The sequence below is a fragment of the Excalfactoria chinensis genome, chromosome 5, assembly GCF_039878825.1.
Source record: "Excalfactoria chinensis isolate bCotChi1 chromosome 5, bCotChi1.hap2, whole genome shotgun sequence".
Taxonomy (NCBI): Eukaryota; Metazoa; Chordata; class Aves; order Galliformes; family Phasianidae; genus Excalfactoria; species Excalfactoria chinensis.
Window position 1 is genome coordinate 31,834,090 of NC_092829.1, and position 15,584 is coordinate 31,849,673.

The 15,584-nt window shown below is 38.9% G+C and overlaps 1 protein-coding gene across 6 annotated transcripts in view; it reads left to right on the forward strand.

Moving 5' to 3' along the window:
- The first annotated feature begins 3,188 nt into the window (after nucleotides 1-3,188).
- The window catches only part of PAPLN (papilin, proteoglycan like sulfated glycoprotein), a 43,533-nt gene continuing 31,137 nt past the window's right edge, over nucleotides 3,189-15,584 (forward strand). For 2 of the 6 annotated variants that reach the window (XM_072339026.1, XM_072339031.1), the window contains exons 1-2: nucleotides 3,189-3,380; nucleotides 11,862-11,924. In XM_072339026.1, the coding sequence (XP_072195127.1) occupies nucleotides 3,372-3,380; nucleotides 11,862-11,924 (72 nt within the window). In that variant the 5' untranslated portion in view covers nucleotides 3,189-3,371. Of the gene's footprint in view, nucleotides 3,381-3,950; nucleotides 4,136-4,559; nucleotides 4,587-4,667; nucleotides 4,732-11,861; nucleotides 11,925-15,584 lie in introns of those variants that run through there. The other 4 variants (XM_072339027.1, XM_072339028.1, XM_072339029.1 and 1 more) reach the window with 4 other exon arrangements.

A 15,584-nucleotide genomic window follows, 5' to 3' on the forward strand; every position in this document is an offset into this window, starting at 1 on the left:
AAAAAAAAAAAAGTGCAGTTTTCAGACCATTGCACATCTGATAGAAGGAATTATGTGCTTTAGTGTACCTGATAGCAGTGGACTTAGTTTGACATCCCAGAGGCACTTGTTTTTTTCCCATGTCATTCAGTCATCAGCACATTTACCTGGAATGTTACATTACAGTTCAGTGTTAACATGTGCTCTGAAGGATTTGGAGATATGCCTGAATTTTGTGCTCTAAAGTACTAGGCTGAAGTATAGAAATGGCTGTTGATTTCCTTTACGTAGGCTACTGCAGGTATCTACGAAACTGGGCATTAATGTAACTGGAAAAATATTTTGCCCAGCAAGTCATGAGATACCTGAGAATGGAAGTTATGCTGCAGACCTCTGTCCATGTAACTGTTGAAATACCAGCATTGAAGCTTCTGTAGAGAATGCCTGCTTCTTAACAAAAGCACTTAATTGAGAACTTTAAAAGTGATATCTTGTTCAGCAGTACCCATTTAATATGCACTCATCTTGATTTTTTCTTTTTGATGATCTCATATGTGACACCTAGATGCCATTGCTTCCAGGCCAGACACTGGATAGAGCTGGTGGCAAGAGAGAAATGCCTCAGGTCCTGAATGTACTCACTCCATAGTGAATTGTAGTTGTCTTACCAAGAGACAAGAATGGTCTTGAATAAGTGGATTATCATGCTTTCACTAAATGGTAGGTGATGAAAATAATTGCAGTATGAGGATAATGTTCTTGCTGACAGAGAAAAGACACAAACACAAAACATTCTTTAGAACTACAGGGCAAAGATTTGTTTACTTCATACTGTGTTGTCCTTTTCCCAGCAAGAACTGGCCTTCGTTTTGAATCTCACATTAATGGCATCTGATCTTGTCATGTCCCTGCTGGAACTAGGAAGTATGAGCATACTTCTTAATTTCTTATGTTAATAAAAGGATTTTCATCAGTGTTTTGCGCTGCTTAGTTGTAGTAAAAGTCTGGTCACCTCTTGGTTTATTTCAACATCTTAGCAGGTTATCTATTAAGGCTTTATGGGGTTAAAATAAATCTAGATGTGTTTGCGCAGTGTCTGCTTTAATGCAGTAGGCACAACTGTTTCTGGATGTATTCTGGCTAGATTCCAACACAGGCAGTAGTATTTTCCCTGTTTCTGAACTCCTTTGTAGCTTAAACTGTCAGCAAAAACATGAGAACCACAAGTAGGTTACTGTGCTTGGTATTTCCAAAAAATCATTAAGAGTCTGACTGCTGTGAGAAGAAACTTTAAGACTCAGGTTTTTATTAACTCATCTGGAATTGTGTTTTGTTCTATTAGCTTTTGAATCTTTAGGATTCAGTTTCAGTTCTTTCAAGTTATACAAGCCAAAATCTTTAAACTGATCTGCAAGTGTGGTTTATTTGTGTAAGACCTGGCATTCAGGCTTTTATTTGTGGAGGATCAAATATCATTAAGCCTAGGATATAATCATGACAGCTGGCAGGATGGCAGTAGCCACTGGCCAGTTGAGAGTACAAGGTAGGTGAAGAAAAAGGGTAGGCTGAGAGAACATCTTTCTGAAAGAAAGAAAGGTCTGCAGCTTGGCCCAAGAAAAAATTGTTTCTAAATGGCAACAATAATTATCCCTATATTCTTAGACATTAACAGTGTTCCAGTATTGTTTCTTACAAGGGGAACATAGATAGTCATGCATCAGCACTGGAGTTTGTTGTATCTTTAAAACTTTGAGATTCCCCTGCTTGTTGGTGGAGGTGGTGACATTTTGTGTTGGTTTTCCTGTTAGTTTGTCCTGTAGACTTTGTTTATTGTGTCAGAGCTAGCTTGGACAAGAAAGTACAGGATTGTTTTTGCATGTGGAAAAGATGTAACTTTCATTTGAACTCTGCCCCATGTGGGATATGTAACTGTAGAATTTGAGGGCTATGTACCTTTTGTAGCTAGTTGCCAGACAGGGATTAACCAACAGGGATTAAAGCAGCTGTAGCCTTTGAATAAAATCGCTTGCTGTAATATTTGTGGTTCTGTGTCACCTGGAGCATTTATGCCATTGTTGGAAGCTTCAGTTTGGAGCTATGTGCTGTGTAAACATGTCAGCAATTGTCAAGGTTATTGTCTCTTCTTATCGGGTAAAGCAGTAATGTAGCCAACAAGAGACCAGCAGTGCCAGCTCTGGATATTTCACTGCATAGTTTGATGTCTTCCTTGCAGATCCAGTACATGGAGTTACCTGAAAGCAGAAGATTCAGCTTTCCTTTTGAAAGTAGGGTTTTGTTCCTCACAGTTTCAAATAAACTACTGATGAAGAAGGGCTCTCAAACTGGAAGGCAAACAAAAAGAACCCAAACTTAAGTTTTAAAGCTGTTGTCATAATCTTGAAGATACTATTTCATACTATTTTTTTTAAGTAGAGTGAAAATGCTGACAGCTGTTATAGTTGCTGATCCAGAACCTATTTTTATAGATCAGTGATCTTTGTATTTCAGTATTTTATGCTTAGCAGGGGATAGAATCAATAGTGGGAAAAAGGATCTGTTTTCTAGATAAAACAACAGCATCGTTTAAGTTGTTACGCAATGACTTCCCCAGTATCCACATGATTAACAACACAAGTTTTCCTTGTAATGCATCCAACTATATTTGTGTTCCCTCAACAGCTTTTCTACTGCTAAATTATTCCTTCTTGGGAATTTTAAGAGGGCATCTAAATTGCGTGATATTTGTTTCAGGTGAAAATAGAGAAACCTGAGCTGCCATTGTATTCGGTTAAATTCGTATCTGTATCCAAAGTAGTAGTATTTTCAAGTCTCAGGGATCTGATTAACTCTGCTTATAGCCAGAGCTAGCTGGTAATTGTATCTAAGTCCACACTTTATTTGGTCAAAAAATTATCTCTGAACTGTGCAAGCTTTAGCTCTAAAGGAAATAATTTTGGTTTAGAGTTAGGAACTTACTAAATGGAATACCAAAGTGATCTGTTTCACTTTTGATATGTTGCCTACAGCTAAAACACAACTACTTATAAAGGGCTCCACCCCTTCAGTAACTTAAGACATAATTTAGAGCCAATGTGTGTGCTCGCACACAGACTACAGGAGCTAGAGTTTTGCATGTGTGTATGCATGCTTAGAACTCTGTCCTTTCTAAGCAAAAGAAAACTCTTGTGAAGAAACTTGGAGGCTGAGGGGGTTAAATGAAACCCAATTCTCCTTTTCCTGTGTTGTAAGGCTTAGCAACCAAACAGAAGCTGGAGAAAAGAGCGGGTTAGAAGCCACTGTTTGAACCTGAACGATAGGAAAGTGTTTTTTTGCTGCTTGGCTACAGAGTGGTGTCAGTGCCTCCAGCTTTTGCACTCACCTTTTACAGGTACATGCAGAAGGTAAGAGTTGTCTTTGTGTCCTGGGCTGTCTCCTTATTCTTCCACCTGGACATCTGTTTCCTTTTTGTGCTGTTATTTTTGTTTGTTTGTTTGTATTAAGTTCTCTTTGGTTTTCCACTGTTGTTTTCCTTCAGTTTGAAGAACGCAGGAGAGTGGAGTTACCAGATTGTATGCACTGCAAAATTGGATTTCCTGGCAGGGAGGGAAGAAAACACTTAATGTGGCTGGTGAACATTAATCCCTTTCCCTCGCAGTTAATTACACTATAACTTAATGTAATCAAAACTGTTCCTGACACTGTGAGTGAGGAGAAACAAAAAGGTGGAAGGATCAGATGCATGTGCATCACCAAGAAAAACAACACAGAAACCGTGGCACACGTAGCAGGGGTACTGACTGGAGAAATATACTTTTTGCTGGTAGAAATAAAAAACCCTGCCCAGGTGTTAGGACTCTTAAGTCTGATGACCACTATCCCTGGAGTGCTCAGCTGCTTCTGTTAATGTTCTAGCAGGGGGGAGGGAGTGTCTCCTGTTCAGTCTGCGTTGCTTTCAGCTGTGTGAGGCAGGATCCATTTTGGGGTCTGATCCCAGCTGAACAATAAATAGTGCTTGAATCAGGAAACCTGCTTGTGAAAAGGATGGTTTGGAGGATGGATTCTCAGTATGAAGGAGGTCTGATACATGAGGAAGGCCAAGAAGCTGCTTAAGGGAACAGCGCTGTCAAAGAGATGGTAACAAACTGGTGGCAACATGGTAGGGCGGTAGATCAGTCTGATGTCTTGGTGTTCCTTGTGGGAGGTTGGGTGGAGAGACATTTGCTTAATAACTAAGTTTCAAAGCTTTGATAAAGTTAATGATCTTGAATGGAGTTCCTGTTGCTAGAAATAACTAATCTTAGTACAAGAGATCAAGGAGATTTTAAGTTTTGTTAAGTCTGTCTACAGGGATCCTAAAGAACACCTTATTTATTACTTTTGGATCTTTACAAGCCTTAGGAATTTCTCTTATGCCTTCTGTATTGCACTTACAATTGCCCTTCACCAGGTTTTCTGCAAGCTTGCTTGCAACTTGTATGTTTTTCTCCTGGTCACCATTATCTTCTCTAATGCCAGAGTGTTTTCCAGGGTCTGTAAATGGAGCAGCTGTGAAAAGCCATCCTTTCCCAGGTGCACCTTGTTGATGAGCTGGTGTGCTACACAGCTAGGTGTGTTGGGCAGCCTCACCCTTGGACTTTTAGGACTATAAACTCTGATGTTAAAAGGAGTGAAGGGAAGCGTGTGATGTGCAACAGAAGTAGGTAGTACTGTGTATCTTTGGAATGTTACTAGCTGGAACTAGTGTTTATTGAGGTTAGTGAACTTAATGATTGATTAATAAAATGCAAAAATTTAAAGCATAAAGTAAACTTGAGGTCTTCAGAAGTTTTGCTTTTAGTGTATTTTCTTTATTCTGTGTGAGATAATTTAGACTTCAAGTGTACTTTGGGGTTCCCACACACCAGAGAGCATCCTGGCACCTCAGAGCTGTTTGCTTTAGAAATGTTTTGTTTCATGAGTGTAAACACTTGATGGTTTAGGGAAATGCTGTGTTTTGGGGTAGTCACTCTGTAGTATATGCATTTTCTAAATCCCTAGTGATCTGTCTGGTCTGAATGGAGCTTTGGAGGAAAGGATTTTGACAAATGATTTGAAGGGATGTTTGAGAAAAGGTGTAGGTTTCTCTTTGCTACTCTTTCTCTGCGTGTGCTTTAATTTGCTTAAATTTTAAGGAGAAGGAAGCAATCATAGTTGTAGAATGAATTATCTGAGCTGCTGATCTTCTGTAAGTGATAATCTTCTGATGCAAATCCTGTATCTCTGTTTTAGGGATGGAGATCTTCCTCTGATCTTGCTTGGTAAAATATCTTGTTACTTAAGGGATTACAAAGTTGTCACCAAGATTTGGTTGGAGTCAATGTGAACGTGCTGAAAAGATTTAGGAAACAGGGGAAAAAGGTATTTTGTTGGTACTACCAAGAAAAATGGTTGCAAGCTTGGTTACGAGCAAATCTTTTTTAAATGAACACTTAAGTTTCTTTAGAAAATAGGGAACCTGCAAAAATAATAATATGTGTGTGTGTGTGTGTGTGTCCAGTCTTGATTGAGATGTCCTTCTGACTGTGATATAAATAAGACAAGCTAATGTTCTGTGGCCTGTAACAGGTAGGGCTTAGGCTGCCAAATGGCTTTCCCATTGTTCAGAGGAAGGTCTTTCATGATATCATAAAATGGTCAACACTCTATTAGCGTTTATGCACTTTGTGACTCACCAGTACACAGGAACAGAAAAAGAAAAGCTTTTTTTTTTCTTCTTTTGGTAAGAGGGTGAGATATGCTATTTTTGTATAAGAACAGCACCTGGAATACATCGGATATAATTAGAGGTGTTCTCGTGATTGGTATTAGAGCCTTGTCCTTAGCTGATACAAGGAGGAATTGTTCTTCTACTGGTATTCCGATACTGAGTGAAGGACTGAAGAAGTAAGTTGGTTTCCTTTTAGGTCTTTGAGAAGCATTAGAACTGGGAATAAACTCCTTGGTGTACCCATCATAACTACAAAGACCAGACATTTGGATGACTGACAGATGATTTATCTGATCTAGAACAGTCATTTGCAGTTATGCCCATGGTAGGATGGACTTGTCAAAAAAACTTATCTCACTGGTAAGGATAGTCTTCTGAATGCAGTTTCACTGTCTTATTTTCTTTTAACTTTAATACTGGATTTTGAAATGGGATTTGTTGTGGTCCAATATATTTTCTTTGATGATGACTAACGAAAGTTACTAGATGTGTGAGGAGACACTTCAACATTAAAGACTTAGTCTCTGTACAAAACAAATGTTTATGCTTCCCTGCACAGTAACAAGCTCAAGCTTTCCTGACACACAGATGCGATGTGTGGAAATAAGTACTGTCAGAAGATTGTGTATTTCTCTGCTTAACTCTTAAAGAAGTAACTAAAGGTTTTGCTTCTGGCACCTGTGGGACAAAAGAGTTTTAGAGCAAGAAGCCAATCTATATTTAGATCCCACTTAAGTTTGCTGTGATCACACAGTTAAGCACGTGCTTCCTTTCAGATCTCTCCAGGCGCTGCCGTGCAATCACACTCTCCTAAGATCTTTATTATGAAGTTAATTTTTAGTGACAGATGAAAGATGTTTGGCTGGTGTCCTTAGAGACTCTGGCCCTATTTCCACTAGCTGAGGTTCTGCCTCCTAAGTTAGCTGAAAGTTGTGTTTGATTTTTTTTCTTTCTTTTTTTTTTTTTTTTTTTAATTCTTATTTTTCCCTGTCTTTTGTTTCTACTTGTGTTAATCAGCATTCTGTTGCATAGCAATGCAAATGAACCCACTGATTTCTCTGAGGGATTTCCAGCTTCATGTCACCAAGGGTATGTCAGCATCGTAGTCTGAAAGGGTAGTTGCTTAGGGAATAGATGTACCCACACTAGTTGGTTGTGCTTGGCATATTTGCACCTATATGCAGGTAAAACTTAACCTTTTTTTTTAATTTTAAGTGGTTATTTTAGATGTGGAGGTAGCAGCAGTTGAAATGTGCCTGAGAGTCAGGGTAAATATTTTTAGTTTTCTACCAACGTTGTTGTTAGTCACCAAATGAAACACGTGAGTGTTTAGTGAGTACACTGTTGAATGTCAAAGAAGAGATGTAGATCTTGCAAAGACGCAAAATAATTTGTATTTTTTATTTTAACGTTTCCTTTTAAGATAGCACTCACTTTTGTATTTATTTTTTTTTAACCTTTTGCACAGATCAGAATTACCACAATTTATGTTTAGGATGAAACGAAGTTAAATGAAATTGGAAGTTGTTCTCCAGCATCCCTTATTTTTCTAAAGGTTTCTTCAAATTTTGAATTGGGAAGGGTTAATCTGAGCCAGCTGGCATGCTAGCAGTAGAGCTCAGCATCAGGTAATATTTCAGATCAGGCTAAATAATTCATTTATGTGAAGACTGTGCTACTGAGGGCAGTAATTGACCTAGAAGGTTGTTAGCCATTCCTCTTCAATTGTTAATGTTTGGGACATGATATCCTTGTCATGCATCTTCTCTATGCAGCGCATGACTGTTTGTTGCAATATTTACTGTCTAAAGCAGTCTGCATGCTCTTATCTTTATCCCTACATGCTCACACAATTAATTAACAACTAAGAACAGTGAGACTACTGAATAGAAGGCAGAGTCCTATCTTCTCATAATGAATTTCTAACTGCAAACTCAATAGTGGAAGGCTGGATGCAGAAAATTGAATCACGGTTGCTATTAATATGTAGAAAGATAGCTGTCCTCATTAAGCACTATATCATCTCCTGCAACATGGATATTGGGAAGGAAGCAGATCAACTTCTTCCCCAACCCCTGCTAGGGTATGGTGTGGTTTCTTCTTAGGCTTTCAGTGTGTTACAGTCTAATCTTGCTCTTTTACGCAATGGTTTTTCAGCTTATGTTTTGTGTGATTGCTGTATAGAACTGTATGAGATGGTCTTCTATAGCTTCCGCAGATGTTGCTGAATTTGATGTTGCTATATACTGGCAGTGTTTTTGCAGAGGACTTCAGAGTCAGCAGTGTTAAGCAGTGCTCCAGTTCAGGTTTTGTGCGTGTTATGAATCAGGCGGAAAGCTGAGTTGAAAGGCTGTTGATACAGCATTCTAGAAGAAGCTCATATGTTACTGTTATTCAGCTGGTGCTCTGCTGCTGTGCTCATTAGCATGTTTTTCTTAACTTTTTAACTTAACAAGGTAAATTTTTAGAGTTACTCAGCTGAAAAATTAAAATGAATACTATTGCTGAAAGTACATCTCTACAGGATTGCTTTCTTTAACTCCTAGCAAGTATTCAGAGTGAATTAATAAATCTGTATTGGTGATAAAAATAAAATACCTCTGTAAAAATTTGACTTTTTTTTTTTTTAATATAATCTGATCCTTATTGTTTTGGAACAGAAGTAAATTTCTTAGTTGCTAAATTCAATTCCAAGGTCAAACTTCTCCAGTCTTAATCAGATTTGGGTTGGCCCCTGTTGGAGAAAAGAGCTTCATAGTCCAGCTATGGACATACCCTTTTTTGACTAAGCTTAGGGATAGCTGGAACCAGTCACCAGTTCATGCCTTTTACTCATATAACCTGAGCAGTTAATAGCAGATGCAGTGGCTAGAAAACTTGAATCTCTTCTGCTACATTGAACAGAGATTTCAGTTGGGCCCGCCTCTAGTTCTGGTTGAAGATCCTGGTTGCTCCTTACTTATTGTGAGTTGATTTTCATACTCCCTCTTACTGATGTAACTTCAGATTTTAGCACTGTGGCAGGAATCCTTCCTTGTTAGTTTTCCAGCAGATGTTCCATATCTGGGCTGTATAGTCATGATTTCCCCTCAGGCCCTGCTACTATTTCTGAATGAAAGGGGGGTGGAGATGCTGTTCTAACAGTGGGAAAACGTAGATGGGGAGCATTGAAAAGAATTAAAGAAGGGCAGGAGGAACAGAATGCAGCAGCTGCTGTTGTCACAAGTGAAAGCACTGTGAAACACTGTCCTTTTCTTTCCTTCCCCCGCACACCCAGGCTTTGGTGAGAAGAATGGCAAAACAAACAGAATAACATATGTTGCCGTATCTCAGGTCCTGCAAGGAATAAAAGAGCCGTTAAATCCAGAAGCATAACTGCATAACTTGACCATTTTTTCTTGAAGGTTTCAGTCAGATTCACAGGTCCCATCTGTGTAATTTCCAGTTGGAATTAAGGCTAAAAGGATCAGTGGTGAATACAACATCTGAGGAAGCTTTCAAAATAACAAGTTTGTTGAAGCTCAGAGAATCGGCCACAAGATTTGTCTTGCAGTGGAGCATTTAATGGGCTAAAAAAGTCCCCGCTCCTCCTTCTGACTGTTTTTCCTGGAATCTCTTGATTAGTTTAATAGGGCTGAATGGCCTAAACTTTTTAATGCTAAATTTGGGCCAGATGTTAGACATATGAAAGCAATTTCCATGCTCATGCAATGGCACAAATATACAAGGGAGCATGAGAGCTATAACCTGCCGCTTTTTGCTAGGGATTGTCTCATATGTTTGATATGTTTGTTTCTGGTTGTCTGCTCATAGAATGTTTTTACCCTGTCTGGCTAAAACCCTCAAGGTGCTCTTGGGTACTGGCTGCTGGCTGAGCTGCTTCCCTAGCCTTCTCTCCAGGAGCATCATGGTTTTGGCCCAGCTTCTTACCTCCCTCTAGGTTCACATTCAGGAGCGGTCAGTGCATTAGCAGCAGTGCTAATTAGCTGCTATAGCAATGGATGCGATTCCTACAGCTGTTCATGTGAACCTGAGAAGTGCAAGTAGTGGAAGTTATGAGAGAGGAATGCTGGGGAAGAGAGATTTTTCTCTGGACAGTAAGAAGCTGAGCAGTCTCAATTATCTCTGTTTGACATCAATACCTTTAAAAAAAATAAAAATAAATAAAAATGTTGTTCTTACAATGCCTTTTTGCCAGTGATGTAAGGACATTATAAGCTGCTTCAGAAGAGCTTTGATGTTTTTGTGTGTGTGACTTGTAGGAAAAAGTGTTGTTCTACCCCATCCCTTGGAAATGTTTAAGCCTGAGTTGGAGGGCACCCTGAGCAACCTGATCTAGTAGTTGGCAACCCTGCCCAAAGCAGGGGATTGGAACTAGCTGATCTTTAAGTCCTTTCTACTCAAAGCTGTTTTATGATTCTATTATTTCTAAGTCTCTCACAGCTGTCCTGTCTATCAAAATGTCATTGTTAGGTTGGGCTATGACACAGATCTAGCTTTTGGCCTCAACTGCACCCAGAGTGTATTTAACCTGCTGAGGAGGGCAGCTCTAGATAATTTTTTCCTTTGATTTTAATTGAAAGAGAATAAATAGTTCATATGTGCAGTAGAGGCTACAAAGTCTTTTCTCAGTTTCTTAAGAAATCTAATCCAAAGTGAATGAAAGTCTATTCATATAAAAAGCTCCAAAAGCTTCATTTTCTTAGGAATCATATGATTGGCATTCAGAATATAGTGACAGAAGCTTATTTTCTCATTACATTTCCTTTGCAGTTCCCTGATATTTTACGCAAAGAGTATGGTCCAGCTGGGTTTCCAGCACTTAATTTCAGTGCTCCAAAGGAAAAATACTAGAGAACAAGCTTTTCATCCTCACCACTCTGAATTTGGAAACGTAAACATTCATGTTACATATGGATTTATGGAGCTGTAATGAGCAGAGTGAATTCAGTGAGGCGTAGCACTACAAGAAATATAGTTGCCCACTATAAAGTTACTTGAAAGATCCAAATGCTGTATCAAGCGTGTTTCATTTTGTTTTTGATATGGTGTTATGATTTTATAGCAATAAAATCATGATATCTGTTTACATTTTGTCTGTATTTAATAGGTCGGGTTAAAGGAACAAAATATGACATTGTAATATTAAAAAGTGTCATTTTTGCCTTTTTTTTAAATTTTTTTTTAAATACATTGTAAATAGAAGGCTTTTCCTTTCCCTTCCCCAAATTTGATAGAAACTTGGTCTAGATAAAAACTATGCTAGGGGCATCTAGTGAATCTCTTCTTTCTGGGCTCAGTCAGCAGGTCCTGAGAAAGGGGCCATAAAGAGTAAGAAGTATCTAGTGAGCAAAGTGCCATTTTTCACAGCTGTAAACTCTGGTGAATGGTGGTTGGTGTGGGTTTGGTTTCTGCAACTCACAGGAGGAAGGATAAAATATCAAGAGGCAATGCACCAGTATAATGCTGAGGTCCCAAATTAGCATAATACCTTGATTTTGTTGTTGTTGTTGTTGTTTGTTTGTTTTGTTATGTTTTTTTTTTAATGTGGAACAACTAGTTGTATCCTGTCTTCATAGTCTGTGTGACCCTAATCTCCCTCCAAGCTCTGCAGAGGGACTGCAACTACAGATGGTTAAATCAAGTTATAGTTGTCTATGACAAACTGTAGGATTTTAAACATGCAAGATCACACGAGGGGCATGAAGCTTCATCAAGCCACACAGGATGACTATAGGGCACAGAAATGTTAACTGTGGAAATTCTTACCTTGGGTTGGTTGAAGTCGTTACAATCTTAGTGTTTTATCATGTGTATGTGTAAAAGGGTGGGAGGGCAGACATGCAGCAGCATGCATCTTCCATTGTGCCTGAGGATGGTGTTCTCATAATACCAGAGGAAAGTTCAGGGAAATATTTGTACTTGGTAATTACACTCTGGCTTTCTGTGCAAGGTAATTTCAGTCTTTGCAGTTACCTTCATCACTCCAGGGAGCGTAGTGATAAAACTGCTTTTCTTCTCTCATCTTGATTTTTAGTTCCACCTCACTTTTTTTCTGCATAGTATCTAAGCTTTGTCACCATACAAGTAGCAAAGAAGCAAGCAGTTCTGATCAGTAATCCCTGTGTTCCCACAGACACAGATGAAGAACTTGTTCCTTCTGTTCCTGCTAGCAGTGATGCTGCCTCCTGGATTTTCAGTAAGTAAAGGCTCTTCTGAATACCTTTGCAAGAATTTAAAGATACTTGTAGGAAGTATTTCCAAAAGAACTAAGTGGTTGAAGTCATCAGGCCTACTGTGGTACATTAAGAAAAGTCTAATGCGACAGTTAAACAAGAAAATTCTGGTAGTGCCTTTGGCTTGGGAGTTGTTGTCTGCAAAGCAGTAATTGCTATATCCCGCTTCAAAGCTTTAGAGAACTGACACTGGAAGGAAGACAAATGAATCTTTGGTTAGCTGATTTAAACCTCTAAGACTACACGAAAGAGAGAAGTTGTATGGTTTAGGTTTTAAGGGGGGATGTAATAATTATACTAAAGCAATTCAGTATTGTCAGAAAAGGAACACAGTTGTTAGGAACTTGGGTTCCTCTTCCTTTCTGAGGGAAAAATGGGACTTTTCTGAAGTAAATGAAGTTTGAGAGCAGTTTCTCTGAATTTTACTTCAATTATATTAATGAGCTGGGCTATCTGAGGTAAAGGGTGACCTGCCAAGTAGATGGAAAGTCTTAGTAAAGGAAGAAGTGGTACGTTTATTAGATATTAAGGAACAGAAGAGGGGTGGATGGGAAGAGGTAATTATCACCTGGAGATAAGTGTTTAGTGAGAGTTGTGAGGAATTATAAATATGCCACTAAAATTAATGAGTCCATAACTTTTAATCTCTCAAGCAATTAGGAAATTCTGTTCCTATATTCAGTATTTGCAAGTGCTTTGTAGGCTTCTTTGAAGATCAGGGACAAGAGGCCAGTAATCAAGCCGAGTTTGTTAGTTGTCATAGACTTTTTGAGTTGGAAATATGCTTAAATAAGATCTTTCTGTCTTGCATCTTATAGAAGATTATGCTTTGTGTTGAAAGAACCACAGGCAGAATATACTTTATTCAGTTTATCTGCTTGCCTGCCTATCTGCAGCCTGGTGATATTTTGGAATGGAAATGTCTGAAACACCCTATATACAAATACAAATGCTGACATTTCTCTTTAGCATTAGACTGTCCTCTGCATGTAGTCAGTAGCTCCTCTTGAAGGCATGCTGAATGAAGGAAAAAGGTTCTGCTTGGCCACCACTTTATTTCTGCTTCCCTAACATACTGGATCTGTACAAGCTATGAAAAGATGGGAAGATCCAACAGCACTGAGGCATTCTGCTGTGGTGATTCCCCATAGCATACTGTGTCGAACCAAAGGCTTTTTTTGCCATATATTCTGATTCCAGCTACATCATAAGCAGATGTCTAGAAAAATCTATTTGAAGATTGATACATATGTACAGTTTTCCTCAATATGCTTCCACTGTCTAGTCACGTGTGGTTTATGAACTCTTTAGGCTAGAGTCATCTCTGTTTCTCTTCCCTAAATTTGTTCATTGCCTCCTTGAAGCAACCTAGACCTCTAATGGCACAACATCTGTCAAAACCAAGATTCTGCTGTTTAGTGATTACATCATGTGTCATCATTGTATTTGTTAGGATTGGGTTTATCTTTTTTTTTCCCCTGTGCATCGCTTAATTTATGTACATGGAATCGCAGTTTTCATTGTACTAACCTTTCACTCATCCTATAATGTCTTTCTGTAGTTCTTTGCAGTCTGTCTCTAGTTCTCAGTTTTTTATTACACTTATCATTCATCTTTCTTATTTCCGTGTTTATGGTGTAACTTCTGAATGTGTTGAGCAGTTCAGGCTCCTTACAGCTGCTGCTAATGTCAGTTTTTGCAGTGAATGGAGATTTCACTTCTACATTTGCTTTTGACTTCTGGCCACCTGCTTATTATCCATGCAAGGATTTTCCTTGTGGCTTCTTAGCTTCCTTCAGAGCTTTAGGTGAAGGATTTTGTACAAACCTTTTTGGTAGTCTGAATGTATCAGACAGATTACCTTTGTTGATATATTTACAAATATCTCAAAGAACTGCAATAGCCTTAGAAGGACTTGTTTTTAAAGAAGCCTAGTTTACTCTTCCCCAAATGTATTTATGCAGGTAGCTGCTAATTTTGTTCTTTGTTATAGTTTCTATTAATTTACGCAGTAGATGCCAATTTTATAGTATGTGGGTGTGAAATTCTTTGGGTTCTCCGGGGACCCATTTGTAAATTGGTGTCAGACTTTCCACTTCTCAATAATGACATACTGAAGCAGTTTTAGCTGAAAGAACTGTTTGCCAGTATGTGATCGTTTGTCTGTTTCAACCTTTGAGTTCCTGTTAGGTCACTTGGATAAACAATTTCTAGTGACTTCATTCTGTTTGTTTTGACCACTTTTCCAAAATAAGTCCGTGGTCATAAAATGTTCTCACAATCCTCTTCTTTGTGGAGCTGAATGTCTCTTGTTTCTTCTTCAGGGATTTCAGTAATTAATTTAACATCTCTGCAGTGGCTGTGTCTTTTTAGCTTGCTCTTATACTCTAGTCAGTTCCTGGCCACCCAGAGCCTCAGGAAGGCTTTCCTTTTCTGAATAGTAGCTATTGCCTGCTCTGCCCACTAGCCAGTAGTTAGTGCAGTGAGGCAGCACCTACCCAGTTCTGTGCTAGGTGAGGCAGGTGCTACACTCTGTCTAGCTGACAGAAAAACAGGGGATGTGAAAAGAGACAGCTATATTGTGCTAGAGCCCATAATGGGATAGAAAGAGTGAGGTGTGCTGAGGGAGGTAAACATAGGGAATATGGAAATGAATTGGGAACTGTAAGGGACTAGGCTAAGTACTCTAGGAAGAACCTAAAGTATCTAAAGGAGCTGAACTTTTAGGGAAATGGATGGATTTTAGTGGGTTTGTTAGAGAGGATATGCTAACACACCAGGGTTAGAGTGGTAGAAGAGAATGGAAGATGGACACAGTGAGTGAAAACCTCAAGCCATTCCAACTAATGGTGGTTTTTTTTTTTACTTGTTTTTTTTTTTTTTTTCTTGTTTTTTTCTTCTCTTTGAGAAACAGTTTATCTTAATAAGCTGCTTGCTCTCCTCTTCTGTATCATTTTGTGTTTCACTTGCTGCTGTCACCATCTTGTTCTCTCTCATTCTTTTTTTTTTCCTGGGTTTGTTCAAATGCAGTTCTTTGATTGCTTATTCATTATTCATAAAAATGGTACTTGGCATTCTTCACCTTCAAAGCTCTTTGCAAGCCTGCTGTGTCTGAGCCAAGATCAATGGTTAAGAGGGAATTATAAAAAATGCTTTGTTCATGTACTTCTGATTCATTTGCCTATATTTTTTGTTGCATTTTAGGCTAATAGCATAGCTGGTTACAGATGGATTTATCTTGAAAATGCATCTCTTGGAATAACAGCATAAAACTGCATTATAAATGTCGGAGATATACTGAATGTTCTCAGCCCCCCGACAGCTAGGTGTGAACAATGCCACATCATGCAGGGCTTAGCTGCATGGAAATATTTTAAGTGGTCATCGCTGTAGTCCAGAGCAGGTCTTCTGAACGTAGAAGGGAGAAAGAAATAGCTCACATCCTGAAGAGCATGTGGTTTTAGTGTACGTACCAGGTGTACTGTTATTCAGAGCCTCGATGGCATTGCTAGGCTTTACAGGCCCTGACCAGTCTCCTTCCACCTTTCCCAGAGCCTGGGATGCCATTTGGGCCCTCAGACTTGTCAGCCCCACAACAGTAGCACTATAGCAGGCCTGTTCCC